Source organism: Lipotes vexillifer, unplaced genomic scaffold, assembly GCF_000442215.2.
Source record: "Lipotes vexillifer unplaced genomic scaffold, Lipotes_vexillifer_v1.1 scaffold2225, whole genome shotgun sequence".
Lineage (NCBI taxonomy): Eukaryota > Metazoa > Chordata > Mammalia > Artiodactyla > Lipotidae > Lipotes > Lipotes vexillifer.
The window spans coordinates 946,108-970,775 of NW_006798684.1; the positions used below are offsets into that span (position 1 = coordinate 946,108).

A 24,668-nucleotide genomic window follows, 5' to 3' on the forward strand; every position below is an offset into this window, starting at 1 on the left:
TAAGAATCTGCCTGCCAGTGCAGGGGACGTGGGTTCAATCCCTGGTCCGGGAAGATCCCACATTTCACAGAGCAGCTAAGCCCGTGTGCCACAACTACTGAGCCTGTGCTCCAGAGCCCACGAGCCACAACTACTGAGCCCACGTACTGCAACTACTGAAGCCCACACCTAGAGCCCATGCTCTGCAACAAGAGAAGCCACTGCAATGAGAAGCCCACGCCCTGCAATGAAGAGTAGCCCCTGCTTGCCGCAACTAGAGAAAGCCTGCGGCCAGCAATGTAGACCCAATGCAGCCAAAAATAAATTATATATATATATATAAAACCTGCCCGTGTTAAGCTGCTAAATATGACAAGTGTTGTACAAGCAGAATTAAATTATTTTCTATCCTTTGAGATCAATAACTGTAGATATTTGTGTTATTAGGGACCAGCAGATTGGGTGCACTGGTTGGGAATGTTGGTGCTGTTAGGAACAATGACAGTAATGTTTGGGTAGGTGTGTAAGGGATGAAGTTGGTAGAATTATAGTTGTGTAGGACATAAGTATTATTTTTACACTATATTTTTTTTGAAAGGGTTTGGACGTGGCAGAGGGAGAGGGGCAGGAAGATTCTCAACGCAAGGCATGGGGTAAGTCTTAGCCATCCTATTTTTGAAGTTATTGCCTTCTCTAGTTTAAAGAGACAATACTGAAAAAGTTTAAAGAGACAATACTGAAAAAGCAAAATAACACAAATAAAATTGTATTGCAGTAGGCCTTAGAGCAGTTTTCTAGCCTTGGCTTTATCGACATTTTGGATTGGATAATAGTTTGTTGAGGTGGTGGGGTTCCCTTTACATTGTAGGATGTTTAGCAACATCCCTGGCCTCTCCCTACTAGATGCCAGTAGCACCCCTCCTCAAGTTGTGACAATCAAAAATGTCTCCAGACATCGCCAAATGTTCCCGGGGAGGGAGGTGCACAGCCACCCCAGTTGAAAACCATTGCTTAAGAGAGTTATGTTGGTAAATCCAGCAATTATCTTTGAATGGTAAGTAAATGAAATGTTTTTGTTTTGTTTTGTTTTTTATGAAAAGCAATCACTTTTATCTTGAATTGTGAAGGATGAGTATATTGTTATTAAATAGATGGTATAATCAGTTATTTATTCATTATTTCTGGTTCTCTCACTTTTTGCTGTTATCCAAAACATTAGCTCCCCGCCCCCCCGATCTTTATAAAAAGTTTTTAAGCTTCTTATAGAGGCCATAAGTAGATGACAGTCAAGAAAGGAAAAGTCCTTTGTTTCTCCATATCTCCAGGGCAGCACTGTTGGGGGTCACTGCCTTCAGGTGGTGACTTCTGCCATCTCTGTTTTCTGCCTGAGCTCCCTGTGGGCAAAGGAAGGATGAAAACACAGGGAGCAAACTGGCCGGAACACATGAACGTATGTGCCCAACCCAGTAGCTTTAAACGATTTTGTGGATTTTGCTGTCTACTTTAAAAAATACTCTTGTGGTTCTTTTTGTCAGTGACACCCCAATAATGCTGAAAAAATTTTTTTTAATTCTGTTGTGAAAATTTTAGCAGTGCTATTTAATTTGGCTCTGAATCATGGGTATTGAGGATTTTAATTTAAAAAGAGGCACTGAACAAAACGTTTTCTTTTTATTTACATCCATCTAAACAAAAAGAATCATATACTTCTACTGTAAAAGGTTCAAATCCAAAATTGGATTCTGACTTCGGAAGAAAAGACCTATTGCCTATTTAAGTCTAGGCTTAGTTGGGAGGGGGTGGGTGGGTTTTTCATTAGAGCCATTACCCTGCCTACAACTATTATAGGTCTCCACACTTGCTTTAGGATGCAGAGGACAACAACTTAGGGAAGTAGGAGCATCATACAAGAGTGTATGGAAGGTTCTAGGCAACCTCTGCTTTTCAGAAGATCTGCATTCCGATGGCGAGAAAAATTGGCTATAATTAAATAGAAGAAGGAGGGTGAAGTTTCTTGTAGTGGTTCTTAGAAGGGACAGGGCTTGTTTCGGGGAAGATGATGTACAGTTAATTTTGTGATTTGCCTTTATTCTTTATTTCAAACCCAAGGACATTTAACCCTGCGGACTATTCAGATTCTCCATCTATAGATGGGTGTGGGACAAAAGCAGTAGTTTGGGAAGCTGCTCAGAATGGTGCAGATGAGGGAACTGGTAAGTGTCTATTCTCACCAGAGATGTATTTTAATTGTTTGAGCTCTTAACGTACAAAGATGACATCAAAGTGTGCTGGTGGAGAAGAATGAAAAACAGGCAGCTGTCCTACCTCTGAGGCTACTCTTAGCTGATTCTTACCTCCAAAGTTTCTCTCTTATAAATCTCATTGACGATAAAGTATGTGGTTTATCCCTTTTGCACTCTGAAGAAGAGGCTGTAATAAATCTGTGTAAGGCAGTACAAACCCACACTCAAATCTCAGTGTCAGGGATATATAGAATTTCTTAGTGCAAGACTTGAAACAGTATTTACCATTCATAATGGTGAACACAAATTTGGCCAGATAAAGAGTTAGATGATGATAGATGGGTTTAGGGCAACAGTTGCTTTTGCAGATTTTTCTGTGTCCTGCAGTTTTAAGATTATTTCTTTACTGAAATTCACAGATAAATACTTGTTAATTGGCTTATTTATTTAATAAAGCTCTTTTGAAAATTTTTTCCTGATAATATATATTAACTGTTGTGATTATATTTATAAAAACATAATTTGACACTTGGTGAATTATAACCCAAAATATAAAAGTATAGCTCAATAATTAGCTGAAAAAGACAGTTGCCACCATCACAAAAGCACAGCGAACTAGAAATCAAATATACTATCGAGAGGACCAACGAAAGTTATAAAAATGGTAATTTGAAAAGACTAGTATCAATAGAGTTGATAAGTTTATTGTGAGACTTATCAAGGGAACAGAAGAAACATATAATTTGTTGTAGGAATGAGAAAAGGAATATTGATATTAATTATCTTTATAATCGATTATAATTAATATTATAGCTATTAAAAATCATCAGAAGATACTTTGTCAATAAATTTTTTGCTAACATTTACAATTACAGATTAATCTCATTCTTCAAAACAACTGTAAAAATTTTAAGTCACAACATTGGAAATCAATTCAGTAAACTAGAAAAAGACTAATATATCATGGCCATGTTAAGTTTATACTTGATATTCAAGTTCAACATTTAAAAAATCAGATGACTCCTAGATATATACCCAAGAGAATGGAAGACACAGGTTCACATAAAAGCCAAATGTCCTTCAGTGGCTGAATGTGTAAGAAAAATTATCCAGATTAGTCAGATACATAGAAACAGAAGTAGACTGGTGGCTGTTGGGGGCTGGGAATGTTTAGGAGAAATGGGGAGTGGCTAGGAATGGGTGCCAGATTTTTTTGGAGCAGTGAAAATATTCTGGAATACGTAGTTGTGATTGTTGTACACCTTGTGAATATACTGAAAACCAATCAGTTCTTTGCCTTAAAAGTGTGGATTTTATGTTATGTGAGTTATATCTCAATAACAAAAGGATTATTCACCCCTTTAACAGAATAAAGGAGAAACTCCATATCATTTTAATAAGGAAAAGCATTTGACAAAACCCAACATTCATTCCCGATTTCTACAAAAGTCAGAGCAGACTTCAAAATTAATAGTGATGTGTAGAATATTTTTCTTTTGTAACAAGATCAAGGGGCTTACTCTCACTACTCTTACCTTTTTTCTTTTTTTTTTAAATGCAAAAAATTTAGTCGAACTGAAGAGAAACAGGAGGATTACTCTCATTATTTCTATTCACCCCTGTACCAGAGGTCATAAACACTGAAACAAAGATTGAAAAAGAAAAGAAGGGTTGGAAAGGGAGGAAAAAACCTGTCATTTCTGGCAATGATATAAAAGAATCTATAGATAAATTAATGAAATTAATTAGGAAGCTTTAAACAGTGTAGATAGTTGACAGGTAATATTTCTATAAACCATCAACAAAGAGAAAATGAAAAAAAATTAGTGGCCTCAAAAAATATCAGATGCTTATGAAGAAGTCTAATGATGTGCAAGATAAGACTTCTAAATGAAAATATAAATTATAAAATCTTACAATAAAATGTAAAATTGAGTGTTTGAAGAAGCATTAATAAACAGAAGGATATACCATTTATAGTAGTACAAAAACATGAAGCACTTAGGTATAAATTTGACAAAGTATGTGCAAGATTTATATGTTGAAAATTATGCAACACGATGATAAATATCAAAGATGACCCAAAAAGGGAGCAAGATACTCAGTGTTTATGAGTTGGAAGATTCAGTATTATTGACATGTTGTTTCTCACCAAATTGATATACAGTTTCAGTACAAGTTCATTCAAAATCCTAGCAGATTTTTTGTGTGTCAGTAACTTGATTCTAAAATTTATATGGAAAAGTATAGGTCTGAACATAGCCCAAACAGTTTTGAAAACTAACAGCGTTCAAAGATTCACACTCCTTGATTTCAAGAAGTTACCCTAAAGGTACAGTAGTCAAGACTGGAATTGGCAAAAGCACAGAGATAGATCAATTATATAATAGCAAATCTAGAAATAAACCCACAGATACAATTGGTTTTGGACAAAGGTTCCAAAGCAATTCAATGGCATACATTATACTGTATATTAAAAATAACCACAAGTGGATAATAGCTCTACGTGTGAAACCTGAAAGCACAACTTCTAAAGAAAATACAGGGCAAATCTTAGCCACCTTGGATTAAGCAAAAATTTCTTACATAGGGCATAATAAGCATGAGTCTAAAAGAAAAACATGGTTCTTCAGAAGAGAATGAAGGAGCAAGGCATAGTTTAGGAGGAAATATTTATTTAAAACCTCTGTTTGAAAAGGGACTTGTATACAGAATGGGTAAAGAATTATCACAACTCGTTGAGAAGAAAACAAACAACCTAGTAAAATGAGCAATTAAAAATGAACAAAAAATGAAAAGTTGTGGAAATGGATGGTGATACTGGTTATATCACATTGTGAATTACTCAGTGCCAGTGAACTGTACACTTAAAAAGGTTAGCATCGGGCTTCCCTGGTGGCGCAGTGGTTGAGAGTCCACCTGCCGATGCAGGGGACACGGGTTCATGCCCCAGTCTGGGAGGATCCCACATGCCGCAAAGTGGCTAGGCCCATGAGCCATGGCCGCTGAGCCTGTGCGTCCGGAGCCTTTGCTCCGCAATAGGAGAGGCCACAACAGTGAGAGGCCCGCGTATCGCAAAAAAAAAAAAAGGTTAGCATGGTAAATTTTATTTACCACATAAACATTATTTTACCACAATACAAACTTGACATAGAATGGTATACACATTCTGTATCTGTGTCAGTTTTTTTGCTATTATATTTTACTGGAATTATGTGAGATGTAATCATAGGGGGAGACTGGGTGAAGGATAACTTCTTGTGAATGTATAATTATTTCAAAATAAAAAGTTAATGAAAAATGAGCAAATGATTTGAACAGATGCTTCACAAAGGAAGATATATGGATGGCAATAAGCACACAAAAATGTGCTAATCATCATTGGTCATTGGGGAAATACAAATTAAAACCACAGTAGGCTACCACCTTTCATCCATTAAAATAGCTTTAAAAGAAAACTGACAGTTCCAAGTGTTAGTGAAGGTGACGGAGTAACTCGAACTCCTACGTTCCTGGTGTGAAAGCATACATATACTATACAGTCTTACAATCCCAACCCTAGGCTTTTACTGAAGAGGAATGAAAACACCCACACAAAGGCCTGCATGTGATGTTTATAGTGGCTTTATTTATAACCACCACTGATTTTTAAATCAGATGTTTGAAACAGAATGTTGAATTAGTCCATTGACCGCTATTTTTCTTTTTTCATATTCCTCCATCTCTTCTTCCTTCTCCTTTTGTCTTTATCTCTTCCCTCTCATTCCTCTTATTTTCATTTAGAGTAGCAGAATGTGTTCGATGCAAAATACAGTTAAAAGATGTCATCTGATGGAGTGCTGGCTATTTCTCTAGAGGCCTCACAGAATGGTATTGTCTTGTTGATAACACAGAGTTCTGAATCTAGCCCACAGCCTCATAGGCTCAGAAACCTGACTTGACAGGATAATAATCAAATCCATTCCCTAGAGTCAGAATCAAACATTACCCAAAATAGAAAGACTGAAGGATAGTCAAAATGCTAATTTATAAATTTAGTAAAAACATACCTTTTAAACAGATTGGAATGTTTTCTTTGACAAGTGGGAAGGGAACTTGGTGAACATGGGAATGAGAACAAGCATAATTGATGTAAATTGAATGTTCAAGATCTGTCTGGCTGTTAAGGTTCATAGTTGGACCATAGCAGTCTGTCATAGCATGGATTGTAGTAAGTTTCTTTTTCCTTGGACACAAAGCATATACTTAGTTTGATGCTTTCCCTCCTTCGTTTAATTTACTGACCAATTTCTCTTCTGATGAATACCTTAATTGTTGTGATATGTTAAAGCCTTCCATTTTACATTGATCCACAGAACTGGCATCAAATGCTCAAAATGTAGCTCAGAATCTGCCAAACAAAAATTCTTTTGGACTCAAAGGTATGAATTTTTTTTTTAATTTCTTAGTTAAGAATCTGATAAAATGCTTAAAATATCTTCCATTTTTATCAAGGCTAGCTAATAAAAATTCATCAGATGAATGTTTGTAAACTATATTTTTACAACTACTTGATAAAATAATTTATCAGCTTTTGATAATGGAAGTGTTTTTCACATTGGCCTTCAAGGTGACACAGATTTTTGCATCACTGCTGTCCTTTTTTCTATAAGGCTGCCTTATATGTCCTTTTGATAGAGGGCTAACATCAAGTTAAACTGAACATAAAGCATACATTCAAATTTATTGTTTTAAGCTAGAAATAAATTAATGTCATTGAATTTTTCTTGTATGTTTGATGTGAAGGTCTGTAGGTCTACAATGGGGAGCAAGGTCTTCCTGTAAAATTTTAATATTCCAAAATAAGATTTTAGGACCTGACTCTGTATTCTTCTGTATCTAATGTCATGTAGTTTTTTAGAGTCCGTGTATCTAGGGTGGGTCACTGCAACAGCTTGACCCTGGCTGCTGACACGGGGCTTCCCCTCTGTTGCTTGACATAACACCATACCATGTTGGACTTCTGCTTACAATTTCATACGTTGTCTTCTGCCTGCTTTTAAATGTACTCGGGGCTTCCCTGTTGGCGCAGTGGTTAAGAATCCACCTGTCGGTGCAGGGGACACAGGTTGAGCCCTGGTCCGGGAAGATCCCACATGTTGCAGGGCAACTGAGCCCGTGCGCCACAACTACTGAGCCCATGCTCCCTAGAGCCCTAGAGCCCTAGAGCTGCAACAAGAGAAGCCACCACAATGAGAAGCCTGCACACCGCAACGAAGAGTAGCCCTGGCTTTCTGCAACTAGAGAAAGCCTGCACGCAGTAATGAAGACCCAATGCAGCCAGAAATAAATAGAAATAAAATAAGTAAATGTACTCAGCTTCTCACCCTCTTCTACATGTCTAAGTTTGCATTTTAATTATTTTCATAATACTCTTCTTTAAGTGGTAGGCCAGTCTCTTTACATATCATGTATAAGAATGTGTGTTTTAAATTAGTATCACTGAATTGTACACTTAAAAATGATTACCGTAGTAAATTTTATAAGTATTTTGCCACAACTTATACATTTTTGGGGGGAAAAAAAGGATGTTCTGAACTTTAGGTTAATTTTAATATTTTATAATTTTTTGTAATGCCTCATCATTGTTTCTCTCCCCTGGAATATCCCTTCTTTATAAAAAAAATATATGTATATTTAGGGCTTCCCTGGTGGCGCAGTGGTTGGGAGTCTGCCTGCCGATGCGGGGGACACGGGTTAATGCCCCGGTCCGGGAAGATCCCACATGCCGCGGAGCGGCTGGGCTCTTGAGCCATGGCCACTGAGCCTGTGCGTCCAGAGCCTGTGCTCCGCAACGGGAGAGGCCACAACAGTGAGAGGCCCGCATACTGCAAAAAAAAAAAAAAAATTATTCATTCGTTTATTTATTTGGCTGCACCAGGTCTTAGTTGCGGCATTCGGACTCTTAGCTGAGGCATGAGGGATCTAGTTCTCTGACCAGGAATCGAACCTGGGCCTCCTGCATTGGGAGCGCAGAGTCTAACCACTGAACCACCAGGGAAGTCCCGAATATCCCTTCTTAAATATCTGTTCAGATATTTTCCAGCCTTCAAGGTTTTTTGCTGTGATTCATCTTCCCCATAAAGTTTCTCTTAGCATTCTAGCTTTCCATAACTTTTTCATCCTTTAAATTTCCTGTGTATTAAATCAGATTCATGTAATTTTTTTTTTTTTTTTTTTTTTTGCGATATGTGGGCCTCTCACTGTCGTGGCCTTTCCCGTTGCCGGACGCGCAAGCTCAGCGGCCATGGCTCACGGGCCCAGCCGCTCCGCGGCATGTGGGATCCTCCCGGACCGGGGCACGAACCCGTATCCCCTGCATCGGCAGGCGGACTCCCAACCACTGCGCCACCAGGGAGGCCCAGATTCATGTAATTTTTATATCATTCAGTAATATACTACCCTGATCACTCCCTAAATTTTTACTTGTCTTTTCTGTGAGATATGACTTTGATACCTAGCATCATGCTTTCTTTACATGTAGGCTTTTAACCCAGGATTAGTTGATTGATGATTGATGACGAAAGGTTGCTAAGGAAAATTCATCATAAATTGTTTCCTGTTATAATCTTAGTTGCTTTGAAGGTGAAAGTTTTATGATTTTTGAGGCTTTTTCTATTTCTTGACTAGAGTGTTCCTAAATCTGCTTAGAATGAGCCTCAGCTTTTTATAGAATTTGTAGTCTTTAGAGTACTGTCTCCTATGATGAATTTGACAGCATGAACACAGGGTAAGTTGGATGGAGGTGGCACCAAGACCACTATGTACCAGCCATCTTTGAAATTAGTCAACTTTTAAATTGAAACTTTTGTAATTGTAAACTTGTAAACTTTACAAGTTTACAATTGTAAATTGTTTACAATTTAAATTGTAAACTTTTAAACTTGTAAATTGTAAACTTTTAAAACTATGTATATACTTAGACAAAAGTCTGGAAGGAAATATAGTAAAAGGTTGGAGATTGTGTATAAGTACTTAAGAAAGGCACTAGTTAGTACTTAAGAAAGGAAGATGATATTGAAGTATAGGTGGATGGCTTGCATTGGATTCATTTAGCTTTGTGTACAGTGTGCTAAGAGGCCTGTGCAGGGGTCTGGAGATCCAGGTTCCAGTACTGATTTCTGACTGGGACTAATTGCACCTTGTGTTTCCTCTCTTAAACTATTACGTTTTTCTGCTTTTGTTTATGAAAATATTTTAATTCAAAGAGATGTTTTGGGGGCACATAAATTGATAGTTGTTTTGTGATATTTCTGGAGAAATTATGGAAACCATTTAAAGATATGATAAATTAGCCAGAACAAAGGATCAGATTGTCAGTTCAGATATTGAAACCTGGGACTCCCCTGCTGGAACAGTGGTTAAGAATCCACCTGCCAATGCAGGGGACACGGGTTTGAGCCCTGGTCTGGGAAGATCCCACATGCTGTGGAGCAACTAAGCCTGTGCACCACAACTACTGAACCTGCACTCTAGAGTCTGTGAGCCACAACTGCTGAGCCTGCATGCCACAACTACTGAAGCCCATGCGCCTAGAGCCCATGCTCAGCAGCAAGAGAAGCCCCCGCAATGAGAAGCCCATGCACTGCAATGAAGAGTAGCCCCCCGCTCGCCGCAACTAGAGAAAGCCCACACACAGTAATGAAGACCCAATGCAGCCAAAAGTAAATAAATAAATTTATTTTAAAAAATATTGAAACCTTTATCTATCAAGCTTTACTGTTATTTCAAGGATACATGCAATTGAGAGGGACAGAAGAGCAGGGAGTTCTTCCCTGCAATGCATATGCCCTGTGATCCACAGTGTAGGTGAAATCTCTAAGTGGTGTGTGTAGGTTTCTCACACACCAGAGAATGTTTTCAGGTTTGAAACATCTCCGTTTTATAATCACAGAGTAGCATATCTGGGGTGTTATTTTACAAGGAGCCATGCTCCATAAATCCATAGATTCTACTTTTGTTTGCCATGATCGATCTTAAATTAGGGACATCCTATTGAAAGCATTCCATAGAAAAGGACTCTTTTCTTAGGTGACACCATCAGTTTAGTTATTAGGTTATTGACATGATTCCAAGGAAGTTAGATCTGTTCATCTGCCTTTTTCCTTCAGGGGTATGCCCTTCCTTTTCCCACACACTAACCTCATTGTAAGTCAGATGCTCAACTTATTTCTTCCCAGTGAAGGAACTGAAAACATTCACAGTCCCACTTCCTGATGGTGGTTATAGTTAGTATCTTGGTGTGCTTCTTTTAAAAGCATTTTATCTGGGTGTGTGTTTGCACGTATGCTTTAAAATAATGGGAGGGCTTCCCTGGTGGCGCAGTGGTTGAGAGTCCGCCTGCCAATGCAGGGGACACGGGTTCGTGCCCCAGTCCAGGAAGATCCCACATGCCGCGGAGCCATGGCCGCTGAGCCTGTGCGTCCGGAGCCTGTGCTCCGCAACGGGAGAGGCCACAGCAGTGAGAGGCCCACGTACCACAAAAAAAAATAAAAATAAAAAATAAAATGAAATAATGAGAATATACTTATATTCGCTAAGCACTAATGTCAGCATATCTGAACTCATATGCTTTTCTTTAAAGCATTTAATTATTTTATATATAAATGATTGTTCTGTAAGAACTGTTTGAGCACATCTTCTGTACCTGCTTATCAGGAGTTAATAGCCACAGACTTTATATGAATAGGATTAATGTTTAGCTTTGTTATTAGGAAACCATACAGTGGAACTAATATAAAAAGCATACTTCTCGGGTCTTTCCTGATGGCACGGTGGTTAAGAATCCGCCTGCCAATGCAGGGGACACGGGTTCGATCCCTGGTCCAGGAAGATCCCACATGCCGCGGAGCAACTAACCCCGTGCGCCACAACTACTGAGCCTGTGCTCTAGAGCCCATGAGCCACAACCACTGAGCCCAGGCGCGCTAGGGCCCATGTGCTGCAACTATGGAGCCCGCATGCTCCACAAGAGAAGCCACTGCAATGAGAAGAGTAGCCCCTGCTCACTGCAACAAAGCCTGCGCACAGCAACGAAGACCCAATACAGCCAAGAAAAAAGAAAAGCATACTTCTCTAAATTTGATAATCAACCTGAAATGAGGGCCCAAAGCAGAGCTGCCTTATACTGAATTGTGTTCTCTTTTAAACAGTGTATATCATAAGGAACTCCTTGTTAAACATATTTATTTGTGCTGTGCCATACTTTCTTTCTTAAGGCAGAATTGCTTGGATATCATCCAAAAGCAATCTGAGACATTGCTTTTGAGTTTTTGTGGATAGTACTTAGCCAAGTTGCATTTGAAAACATGACTGATTTTCTTGAGATAGATTAAGAGCCTCATATTTCTTGGATTGTAAACTATATTGCTAATGGTATATGTGATATATCTTGTGCCATACACAATAGAGAACCACTTGGAATCAGACATTATTTGACTTTGTGATGTAAACTGTGATTGTCAACAGGGGCCTGGAAGAATTCTGTGGATGAGTGGACAACGGAAGACTGGACTGAAGATGTAAGTGTTTACACTTACAATCACAGACTTCTGTGATTACCATTTTTTTTTAGCAGATGCTTCTCAGAAGGAAGTTGGTGTTTTCAGGTTTTTGAGAAACTTGGTTTTAAAGCAACCGTTTAAAGATGACCAGGTGTTGGGACTTCCCTGGTGGTTCAGTGGTTAAGACTCTGTGCTTCCAATGCAGGGGGCACAGGTTCAATCCCTGGTCAGGGAACTAAGATCCCACATGCCACGTGGTGCGGCCAAAAAAAAAAGACCAGGTGTTAAATAGGAGTGACATCATTTTTTTCTCTATCTTTGTTTTATTTGTCCTGATAACTAGCTGATGCTATTATCCTGGCCTGTGAACGATACTTACTCTTTATAACATTTTTATTAAAGGAGACAGTCTATGTTTGGGGTTTATAGTTGAAATTAACCTGAATAAATCATTCTGGTTCTAGGCCCAACCAATTCCCTTTTCAACTAGACTGGCTCTTTTTGTATTCATTTATTCCACAGACATTTTTGAATATACTGTACTAGCTTCTGGGTAGTGTTGATCTCTTGGTTCTGTGTTCAGCATAAGATATCTTAACTATTTTTCTGTTTCACTCTTAAGGCCCAGAACAAAAGTATGTACATGTTAGAGAGTTACAGCTGACATTGGAAGGGAGAGAATAAAGGGTTTACAAGTATTGACCTTCAAAATTGCATAAAGTGACCCAGACTTTGAGATTTTATTTTTCTTTTTGAGATTATTCCCCCCTCTCCATTTTGTACTCAAACATTTTTTAAAAAGAAACAAAAGTGCACTTGTGCTTTCTTTCTTTTTAGCACTATTTTATCTGACTTGTTAGGGAATGAGCTGGGTAGGGCATGAAAAAGAAAGATATGCTCATTTGATTGGAATTTTGGAAATTTAGGGTTTTTTATTTTCTTCTGCTACATACTAACCATAAGTCCTTGGGGTATGATGTCAGTGGGCTCTCTGTTACCTGTAATCTGAGGAGACTGAACTAGATGGGTGGCTATTAGAATCAGTGGAGGGATGGTACCAGTGATGATAGGAAGTGAGAGTGAGCAGCCTGTGGACACCATACCTTATTTCAAACAGAGTTGTCCTACTTTTAAATGTTTTGTGTTACTAGAATTTTTGCTAAGAGTTTGTTGGGAGAAAAAAAGGCTTCCAGAGCTAAAAGCTTTATATCTCCTTGCCTGTTGTCTGGGTCAGTAGGCAGGTTAGAAAGTCAACAGGCTGTCAGAGGGCAGATGACCCGTATTCAGATTCTAGCTGGGTTGACCTGTTGACCTCAGATGAGGCATCTTTCCTTTCTGAGCCTCCTATTTTTCATCCCCAAAATGAATATCATAATAACTGTCATGCCTAACTGATGGGATTTTTCTGTGCTTCAGATGAGGTCTTATGATGTAAATCTGCTAACAAGCAGTTCAAATGTACACACATACAGGCAGTAATATTCTGCTGTATAGACCATATTGAATCACAGTATAATTACTGAAAAGAATTACAGTAGGGAATTTGGGCATCTTAGGAAATATCAAAATTACTTCAAAGTTTTCTGACATATACAAAGTAATGGTGATTGAAAGGTGAGTAATCTAAAATGCAAATTTTAAATTCCTTCTAGAGCTTAAGAGAAGAAAACTGCAATTTTCTGTACTCTACCAGGTTAGATAGGATTTCAGTGATAAATGTAGTTCTCATTTTCCTTGAACTTAATATTTTGAAGGCTTTAGATCTACTCTATTGTTACTTTTAATAGAATTACTCCTTAATTGCTTCTCTCTTTGTCTTAATTTAATTTGTAAGATTCTTAAGGCAAAAATGGATTCCTTAGAATTCTTAAGATACTACCTTGGATTAGGGTGCAGCATAGCATAAGCCTTTCTTGTTGAAACAGTATAATCAATTCAGCACTTTTGTTTTTATGGAGAATGAACATCTACTGTCTGCTCTGCCCCTGCCTTAATATCAGTGTTTTAGGAAGTCTGATTTTATGCTGGGTTTCAGAGTTCTGAGACATTTACCATTGTTAAGAATTACAGCAGTCTTCAAATAGCATTTTCATTCATTTTTCACATTGTGTCATTAGATCAACAAAATCAGCCTTTAAAAGCTCATGCCCCACTTTGAAAGCATAAAAAGAGTCTGCCTTTCAACAATGTCAATTGAGGTTTCAAGAAATTTTATCCTGTGTGCCTTAAAAGTACCTTAAAACAATATGTGTGAATCTCAAAGCAATTATGTTGAATCAAAAAAGTCAAGACAAAAAAGACTGTATGTTTAAAAAAATTCCACTTAAAATTCTGGAAAATACAGCCTAACCTGTAGTGACAGAAAACATAACCGGTGGTTGCCTGGGGACGAAAGTGAGTGCTCGAGGAATTGATTACACAGGGACAGGAGCAGACTTTTAGGGTAATAGATAACGTTCATTGTCTTGATTTGGTGATGGTCTCACAGAGTATACATATGACACAACTCATTCAGTTACTCAGTTTGAATATTCGCAGTTTATTGTATGTGTTATACCTCAATAAAATTATTTTGATAAAAACAGTAAGGAAATCTATGACTAGTAAACTATTACTAATAAACAAAATACTAAAACCATCTGTGTTTGGGGAAAGAGAACGTCAATTATTTTGCCTTTTCAAACTTTCCTACTGCTTTTTGGTGTTTATAGTAACATTAGTGGTGGTTTTTATTGGTGTTCTCATTTTATATAATGTGAAGTAGAATAGTGAAAACTGGGACTTGAACTATGTACGGCACAAGGGTCTGGCTTTACTTCTTCACTTTCTTGTTGCGCTGATGTGGAATTCTTTTGTGGGATTATCAATCTAAATTTATCTTCACCATAAGAAAATTATGTGCCATAATCACTTGTATATTTCTTTTCCTTTGACCACCTTTTGGGTGAACTAGAATAAGAGTACCAGTGACTAAAAATTGTCAGGAATTTGATACATTTTGATTAAAGTAAAGATTAAAATAAGATTAAAATATTTTTAATCCTTTCATAACAGCTTTCTGAAACAAAGGTCTTCACTTCCTCATCTGCTCCAGCAGAGCCTCTTGTCACACCTGGGCAAAGGTAAACGCTTTCCCCCACCTTTTGTTTTTTAGTCAAAGCATAATTGAAATTTCTTGCCTCAGGAGAGTTGTTTTCTTCCTCAGATCTCTTTCTATTTTTTACCCTTTTCTTGACTCTCTTTCTGTTTTTTCTCTTTTTTGTGTGAGACTTTTATTTTATCCCTAACTTACTTGGTGAGCTGACAGAGCCTCCATCATTTCCTGATTTGTTGTGATCACTGATGAATTAAAATAGCAATTATGTTTGTGTTAGAATTTGTGACAGAGATAATGTTAAATCTATTTAATGGTTCTTTTTTTACTTTTGTAAGCATACTGTTTTTGACAAATAAACTTAACAGAACTATCCTTTGGTTTCTTCATATAATACCATTTATTTAGATCTTCTCAGGGTAGTACAAACTTCTCATTTTATATGGGTTCTACTAGTTTTAATCTACTGATTTCATAGATTACAGAAAAGGAAGGAGCTTTTGGGGTAATAGAAACATTGTTAGAATGTGTGCAGAATTGAATTATTGAAAAGCATTTATTTGCATCCTAAAAACCTTTGATTATGGTTTCAAAATGCAGTGATCTAGAAGGATGAGAGCCTTGATATATATGACATCTGAGCATTGAAGACAGTTTTGAACCCAACATGCTCAGACTCTCGCTAAATGTGATGGTTATAAGACTTCGTTATAGGGAAATAAAAACGATCAAAGGTTATGTCTTGCAATATATTTTGTGAATTGCTCAGAATTTCTCCTTAAATGGATATAACTTCTGTATTGTATTTAGTACTCAATGAATTTGATAGGATCATTTTCATTTAAAAAATAAGAAATGGACCTTTTCAATGGTTATTTTTCAGAAGACAGTGCTGGACTGTTTTTCATGCATATGTCTTATCAATCTTTTGGAATCGAACTTGGTTCTGGTTTTTTTAGTAATGGAACTTTTAAGATGGGTCATATGTAATATATCCATCATGGATTTTTGTCCCTAGAATTAGGCTGTCGTAAGTTAGAACATTAACTTGGGGTCCAAAATACTAGATCCCATAACTTCAATCTGGTTATGGGAACATGAGAGTTGGTAGTGGATAAGGAGAGAAACTTCGGCCTAGGAACTTTGCTGTATATCACAAGTGAGTTTTGAATTATTTGACCTTCCAGAATCTGCCTCACTGGCATGGTGAGAGTTTCCGTTAGGAGAACTGCCTGGGAACTGGCCTTTAAAAAGATTTAATGGAGCAAATTATCATGTTAGGTCATCCTGTGGAGAAATTAGTGGCTCATTCCCATGTCAAGTAGTATATTACCTGGAAGATCACTTCTTCCTCATGCTTTCAGGTTTTAAGGCCATGATTCTCAAATTTGAATCTCTGTCTTTCTGGAGACATTATAAGAATTCTAGTTAACAGAGTATTTGTTAATACATTGTGCATTTTTTCCTAAATATTTAAGAGAGAAATTATATGAGATTTATATAAATGTAAATATATTATTGGATAGAATGCAGAACTTATAGGAATATTTATGATAAATGTCAGACTGCTTCAGTGGTCTAGTACGGCTTTGGTCCTCATTCCTCAAAAATATGGATTCACTCTCCTTTAAGAAAGTTTAAGAGAGACTGGTTTCAAGTGATAAAGGGAGCCAAATATTCTAAAGGAAACAAGCCAAACTTGAGAGAACTGTTTAAGTGTACTCAGTTGCTCCAGGTTTTCAAATCAGTTGTCATTGTGCCATTTCTGTGGAAACATCTTAATGCACCTTTTCGTTTCTCTTCTCTGCAAAGCCCTGTTTCAGTCTCTGTGGCTTGGTATGCCTTTTTGGGGAGGAGGAGTGTGTGGCGGATGATTGATTCCCTGCTTTTGGCTCCCTTAAACTCCAGTTTCCAAAGGTTTTCGTCACTGGGATTATTTTTAGCATGAACTTATTACTTAATATTGACTCACTTCTCAAATTCATTTTTTTGGTGAGATTTGCCTATGACTCATTCTTCATTTGCTTTTTGTCTGCTTAGTGTTGATCTGGTAGCCTTGCTCCAGAAGCCTGTTCCTCACAGTCAAGCCTCAGAAGTCAACTCCTTTGAAACTTCCCAACAGCAGGGCTTTGGCCAAGCCCTTATCTTCACAAATTCTCAGCACAACAGTCAGATGGCACAAGAGACTGGCAGCTCCACTGCTGTCAATCCCTATCCACCTCAGAGTCTGGTAACTCACTTTTATTTCAGTATGGGATTTTAAGGAATGTACCCATGAACAAATGTATTCTAGAATGACACATGCCTTATGATTATTTTTTACATATAAAAGTTTCTACACTAGATCTCAGTCCAGAAAACAATGATGTGATAATTTCCAAGCACATATCTGATGATGCCATGTGGAATTCAACTACTGAGTTTTCTGGATGAAGATAAAAATACTTCTTTATGATTCGTTGAATTATGAATTAGTTTAGTTATAATCATTTAGTTAGGCATCCTTCTTACTAATGATTTTTTTTCTTGGATTTTGTTTCAAAGTCTGTCTCTATACTTAAGATGTTAAATTTTCATTTGTTTTCAAGTTTACTTAAATGCTAATGTTTGTGAGTATTGGCTTGCTAATATGCAAGAACAGTTTTTTCTAGGTCTGCCTAGGTTCTTGTATTTTTTTCATTTTTATTTGTTATTCCAAAAAATTATGTGGTAGAGGCCCTTAAAAATTTAAATGCGTTTTCAATGGAACAGTATCATCTGTTGCTGCATATATGACTCTGGCTCCCATAAGAATTAAACTCCCATCAGAAGGAAGTTCAGGAACCTTTAGTGAAGCATATGAAGATAGGTGATGGGAATAAAAGAGCATAGAACGTGAAAGAATGTAGCTGCAGAATGGTGAACTCGAGTCCCTAGCTAAGTGTGGGCAGTTCTGAGTTGGCAGAGGGGAGGTTGGAAGGACTATAAACACAGATCCACAGCTTTCCCTAGTGACAATTACTTTGGTTCATTCTTTGCTGTGTCTTACCTGAAATCTACATTTGAAATGGAATTTCTTATGAATACGATATATGATAATCACCCTCTCCCACTTGACTCAAAATCCTTTGCTGTTCCCTAAAAAAATGGAGAATTGAATATGTAAACTTTTCATTGCTATCTTCTACTCTACATAGCCATGTCATGTCAAGTATAACTGGCTTGGGAACTTGACATTTTTAGTGCCATTGTTGGTAGTGTTTGAGAGGGTATCAGTGCTTGAAGTTGGACAGGCCCAAGGCAGGGTGCTGTCTCTGTTTTGAGAGGGCCCAGTAATACCCCTGAGTTTGATTGAACCATCCAATTTCTTTCCTCCATCTGCCACTGATATACTGATGTGATGTCCTTGCTGACTTGCTGGAATCATAGTCAGGCCACTGAGAGCGTAGATAAGTCGTGAGTTGAGTTTTTGTTTTTGTTTCTGTTTTTTACAGCATCCCCCAGGTATGTTGCTTTTTGTTGTGGACAACATCTTGAGAAACTGGAGTAAGAATTGTTTGTTTAGCATATTAGAGCAGTGGTTCTCAACCCTACTGTACTTTAAAAAAAAAAAAAAATTTATTTATTTGCCAACATTGGGTCTTAGCTGCGGCTCGCGGGATATTCATTGCGGCATGTGGCATCTTTCATTGCAGCGCACGGGCTTTTCTCTAGTTGTGGCGTGTGGGCTCCAGAGCGCGCAGGCTTAGTTGCCACGGCATGTGGGATCTTAGTTCCCCAACCAGGAATTAAGTGTCCCCTGCATTGGAAGGCGGATTCTTATACCACTGGACTACCAGGGAAGTTCCAACCCTACTATACTTTTATAATCATTGGAAAACCTTAGTTAATAGCAAGATTAATAACGATAATAATAATAAAATTATACCAGATTCTACACAAGACCAGTCAGAATCTTTGGGCTTGGGAGTTGGGCCCTTGTGTGTGCTTATGTATATGTGAGTGCATGTGCACAAGTGTACCAATAGACACATTTGTAAACTGCCCCCATTGATTGAAATGCGTAGGTGGAATTAAAGTCCTGTGCTAAGTGTTACCTAAAGCAAGGTGCTAGTCATTGATGCAGTGATGTCATCGTGTTGTGAAACACAGAAAGTGCGTTAAGATTAAATTCTGAAACAGGATAGAGATTAGGTAAGAAAAGAGAGAATAGAAGCATCATCCAAGAAGCCTTTATTGAGCAAGTAGGCTTGAGCTGGGTTTTGGCGGATTTATAGCAACATAAGAGTAGTGTAGCGGGCAGCATGAGCACAGAATCAGGAGTAGCAATAAGTAATGTTAGCACAACTGTTCTAATAGAAGCAGATTCTGTGTTTGAAGTGCAATAATTGCCGACAGCCTAGTTTTGGAGAATTTGGATATCTTTAGAACAACTGGGATAGATAGTCCATGCCTTTGGAAATTGATAGCAGAAATAATTCTGCTCTCTAGATCTGACCTCTTGATGAAATGCAAATCATTTCTATTTTTAACCTTTAAGATGGTTATGGAAAGGTTTTTTTTTTAAATTTTTTTAATGTTTGCTTGTTTACTTATTTATTTATTTATTTATTGACCACACTACACGGCATGTGGGATCTTAGTTCCCCAACCAGGGATTGAACCTGTGCCCCCCTGTAGTGGAAGCATGGAATCTTAACCACTGGAATGCCAGGGAAGTCCCTGCAAAGTTATTTTTGACAAAGGACTTAACCTTTCCAGAAACTGAATGATCGTGATAAGTAAAAATGCAGTTGATCTGCCACTGTATGTTGTCTAGTCATAGGCTTTCATTCGCATTGGGAGCGTATTTGGTGTAGTTAGTCATCTAAACACCTTGAAATAAACACAGCAGTGTCTAGGGAATCTGCTCAATACACAAATACCACCTGTGTAATTCATATCTGATTTTAGAATACAAACTTTTTAAGTAAGTACTGCGACCTGCGTCTGATCTTGCAGGATGACCCGATGGCTGATCTCTCTGTGACTAAGCCTATTTAAAACATTAAAAAGTTAAAGACTGTATTTTGTTTTTCAGGCTTGTCTCTTGTCATTTTATTCAGGGTATTTCTCTTTACTTTAAAAAAAGGAGTATTGTGTTTGTGAACTTGTGACATCACTTTTTAAATAAAAATCAATTTCTTAAAGTCTAGGGCAAATATTCCCCTTCCCTCTAACCTCTTTTTAAAAATTTATTTATTTTTGGCTGCGTTGGGTCTTCATTGCTGCACATGGCTTTCTCTAGTTGCCGCGAGCGGGGGCTACTCTTCGTTGCGGTGCACGGGCTTTTCTTGTTGTGGAGCATGGGCTCTAGGTGTTCAGGCTTCAGTAGTTGTGGCACGTGGGCTCAGTAGTTGTGGCTCACAGGCTTAGTTGCTCCACGGCATGTGGGATCTTCCCGGACCAGGGATCGAACCCGTGTCCCTTGCATTGGCAGGTGGATTCTTAACCACTGTACCACGAGGGAAGCCCCCCTCTAACCTCTTAGAATCAGGAAGGACTGTTGGATTTATGTAGTCAGATCTTGTAATGTTTTCATGTAGTATTTACTCAGATGATTCTTACTAATTCAGAATGTTTTAGGTTATAATTTTTTAAATCCTTGTGAAAATACATGGCGTGTTTTAGAGCCTGTTGTAGAAATTCTGTATTGCTGAGGACTTTTGCTTTTCTTTCCCTTTAAAGTCATCCGTCCTTGGTTCAGGATTTGGAGAGCTCGCACCTTCCAAAATGGCAAACATCACCAGCTCCCAGATTTTGGACCAGTTGGAAGCTCCAAGTTTGGGCCAGTTAACCACCACCCCAAGTTCACAGCAGAATAATACAGGTCCTCCCACAGCCGCTTCTTCTTGGGACCTCAAGCCCTCAGCATCCCAGTCCTCAGTCCTTAGTCATTTTGGTAAGTGTGTATTTTGGTAAGTGTGGTGGTTTACCCCTAGTGAGGACATGCCGAACATTAGCAGAGCAGGTTGACTTTTGCACACTAATGTGGATTTGACCAGACATATTTCTTTTTTAGTAGAACTTCTGCAGAGTTGCTGAGTTAAATCAGTCAGCTTGGCATTGTATAAATACCTGCATTTATTTGTTAATATTATAGTAGTAGTAAGTACATACCTTAAAGAGATGTGCAAAAACGTGGGAATAATCATGCAAATATAAGGAAACAACACTTTGAATAAATGCCTAGACAGATTTTTTGAGCTTTATTAGAATAAGAAGGTGGAATGTGGACAACACTTTAAATCACATCCTCTGGTTGCTTTCTGATTCTAACACATGCGTGTATCCACCATGATTTGGTCCAGCCTTAATGTCTGTGGTTTATAATTTAAAGGCATCATGTGTAAGTTGGATGTTTTCTAAGCTGTACTCCCATAGACTTTTTGACATTAAACCACCATTTCCCACCAACACACACATGCCACAATAGTGGGGGGTTACTTTAACCATAGGGTCAGCTGTCTGGTTTATGTTTAGAGTGTATTGAGAGACATTGAAGCACATTTCTCTGCTGAATGAAATGGTTTACTGTTATGGAAGTACCTGAGACTAGGTTTGAAGTCGTGTCTACCAAGGAATTCACTAAAGATTCAGTGCCCAAGGTTTTTACTGGGGGACTTGGTCACATGGGCACCCTCCACCTAGTACAAACCAAAATTGTAGAATCCCAGAAGGAAAGCAAGTATTCAACATAAACCACATTGTACAAATAATTGAGGAGCAGAGAATCCCTTTTATCAGTTAGAGTGTAGGCATCCTTTGTCTAGAACATACCAAAATTCCCTGTTCCCAGACAGAAGCTGAGAGCCCATCTGCAAGCTGGCATTTCTGATGGCAGCTATAGACTTCCTATGTATGTTAACTTTTTTCTGCACACTTAACAGATGAGTGGTGTGAGGTTTTAGATTTGAGCGTGCTATTCGCATATTCTTTAAAAGCCTGTCTTGTTTGTACATGCCTCTAATATCAAGCCAAAAATAGATTCATCTATGATGGAAATATACTAAGTCATGGGATGGCAAACCTTCAACTGGATTTGCCACCTGTTTGTGTAAGTACACTTTTATAGGAACACAGCCACAGCCATTCATTTCTGGTTTTCCTATAACTACTTTCAATCTACAAAGGCAGAGTTGAGAATTTGCTAACAGATGGCCTTCAGAGCCTAAAATATTTACTGTCTTGTCCTTTGCAGAAAAGGATTGCCAACCTCTATCCTATATGACAGAGGTAGCATTTCAACTCAGTGGTGGAAAGATGGTTTATTTCTGTTTGGTAACTGGCTGGAAAATGAAGTTGGATCCCTAACTCCCACTCTTCAGCAAAGTGCCAAATGAGTGAAATACCCAAGCATAAATAATGAATCTAGAACAATAATAGAGAAAAACATGGGAAGATTTTGATATACTCTGTGTGAGGTAGACCTTTCTAGATATGATAGGAAACACCATAACCAAATAAAAAGGGAGACAACCTATGAAAAAAAAATTGTATCATAGGCAAAGGGCTAACTTCCTTAATATAAAAACTAACTAAAAATCAAGGAGACCAACAACGAAGTAAAAAAATGGTCAAGAGAGGGTATGGACAGTTCATAGGCAAAGAAAAAGTGTATGCAATGATTTTTAGCCAAACATATCATTTTTTAAAATTTATTTACTTTTGGCTGCGTTGGGCCTTCGTTGCTGTGCGTGGGCTTTCTCTAGTTGCGGCGAGTGGGGGCTGCTCTTTGTTGTGGTGCGCTGGCTTCTCATTGCAGTGGCTTCTCTTGTTGCGGAGCACAGGCTCTAGGCACGCCGGCTCAGTAGTTGTGGCGTACGGGCTTAGTTGCTCCATGACATGTGGGTTCTTCCCGGACCAGGGCTCGAACCCATGTCCCCTGCATTGCCAGGCGGATTCTTAACCACTGAGTCACCAGGGAAGCCCTGAAACTTATATCATTTTAATTTGTGTCTTTTCTGCCATTTTCCCACCAATCAAACTAGGAAGGATAAAAGTGTGGTATTACAGTATGTTAAAAAGTTTGTGTTCTGTCTATGGATAGGAATTTTGAAGTGTTTGTCAAAATTTAAAATACAGTCACTCTTCGAACCAGCAACTGTATTTTAGCAATTGATCCTACAGATATACTTGCACTTGACCAAAATGTCTTACATAAAAATATATTTATTGCAGCATTGTTCTTCATAGCAAGAGATTGGAAAACCTAAAAGTTTATTAAGATAGTACTGGTTTTAAAAATCAATACCTATGTATGATGGATTACTTTGTAATCATAAAAATGAAGTAGCTCTTTATATGTTAATGTGGAAGTCTCTGAAAACTAAATGGTTTGCAAGGAAGCAAGATGTGTGTGTGTGTGTGTGTGTGTGTGTGTCTCTATGTATATATACTGAAACAGTATATCTGAAGGTATTCAAGAAACTGGGTACTGTGTCTGATTCTGTGGATCAAATTTGGGGATGGGGTGGAAGGGTGATTTGTATTCACATCACGTTCATGTGTATTTTTGTACCTTTTAGATTTTGTAATATCACATATGTTACTTACTGAAAAAAAATCAATAAAATAGTTTTCAGAAGTTAATATAAAACACCTATTCCCCACCCGATATGCTTTAGCATAAACTGAATCTCCTCTCTGCATAAGACATTAGCTACAAACCCATTCAGGTGTTCTTTTCAATCTGTCATATACCAGTTGTTAAACATTATAGACACACGCACACACCACGTTAGGGATTCAGCTAGAAGACGGTTGGGAGAAACTAGTGATGACAGCAACCCTTCAGCATCAGTGCTGGTGGAAGAGGGAGCTGTGAGCTCATGTGCCTAAATGATTGATTGTTGCCCCCCACCCCCCCCGCCTTCTTAGACTTCAAATCTCAGCCTGAGCCATCCCCTGTTCTTAGCCAACTGAGCCAACGACAGCAGCAGCAGACTCAGGCAGTCACTGTTCCTCCTCCTGGGTTGGAGTCCTTTCCTTCCCAGGTGAAACTCCGAGAGTCAGCACCCAGAGACAGCAGTACCTCCACTGTGAACAAACTTCTGCAGCTTCCCAGCATGACTGTCGAACACATCGCCGTGTCTGCTCACCAGCCACAGCCTAAACACATCAAACTCCCTAAGCGGCGAATACCTCCAGCTTCTAAGGTGGGTCTTCCATCGTGAAGTCACAGTCCCAAAGATGAACGTATTTTAACACTTAGTTCCTGTGGTATTTTCAAGTACATAGTTTACTGCTTTATGAGGACTCAGTCATTTCTGAGTAACTGGGCTAATATAGAGGGAATGGGTTTGTGCTAAGAGACAGGGACTGTCCATTCAAATTACAGGTCTGGCTCAGGAAATCTGATGGTCTTGTGTATTTAACTCAGAGGGCCTGCTGTTCTTACGTATTTAGCTGTGTTCTGTAGACAGAGGATGAGTGGTTCGTTGACCAGGTAATGCTTTCATTAGAGGCCCCTCTTCTTCACTCATCCTTCACCACAATCCTCCCCCCTCTCTTTGCTCAAAGAAGCAGTTGGTGGTACTGACCATTGTCCTGTTAACTTTTTAATTTTTCTTTGCTCTGTTCCTTTCTCTCTCTTTAAAAAAAAAATCATCTTCCTTTTTCCTTCCTTTCAGCCTTTCACTCCTTGTTCCTGAGGCCTGCCCACAATGCCCTGGGAACCCAGTGCTTGTTAGCTTTGTAGGCCTTGGGACTTGGAATCTCTGACCTCTGTTGCTGACATCATGGTTTTGCTTTTTCAGATCCCAGCTTCTGCAGTGGAAATGCCTGGTTCAG

The 24,668-nt window shown here is 38.4% G+C and overlaps 1 protein-coding gene across 5 annotated transcripts in view; it reads left to right on the plus strand.

Moving 5' to 3' along the window:
* Positions 1 to 24,668, plus strand: part of UBAP2 (ubiquitin associated protein 2) — an 85,743-nt gene that overhangs the window by 39,727 nt on the left and 21,348 nt on the right. For 3 of the 5 annotated variants that reach the window (XM_007470782.1, XM_007470783.1, XM_007470781.1), the window contains 9 exons: positions 578 to 632; positions 2,089 to 2,192; positions 6,578 to 6,643; positions 11,730 to 11,782; positions 14,819 to 14,886; positions 16,899 to 17,088; positions 20,565 to 20,778; positions 23,757 to 24,034; positions 24,635 to 24,662. In XM_007470782.1, coding sequence (XP_007470844.1) covers positions 578 to 632; positions 2,089 to 2,192; positions 6,578 to 6,643; positions 11,730 to 11,782; positions 14,819 to 14,886; positions 16,899 to 17,088; positions 20,565 to 20,778; positions 23,757 to 24,034; positions 24,635 to 24,662 — 1,056 coding nt within the window. The remainder of the gene's footprint in view (positions 1 to 577; positions 633 to 2,088; positions 2,193 to 6,577; positions 6,644 to 11,729; positions 11,783 to 14,818; positions 14,887 to 16,898; positions 17,089 to 20,564; positions 20,779 to 23,756; positions 24,035 to 24,634; positions 24,663 to 24,668) is intronic. The other 2 variants (XM_007470784.1, XM_007470785.1) reach the window with 2 other exon arrangements.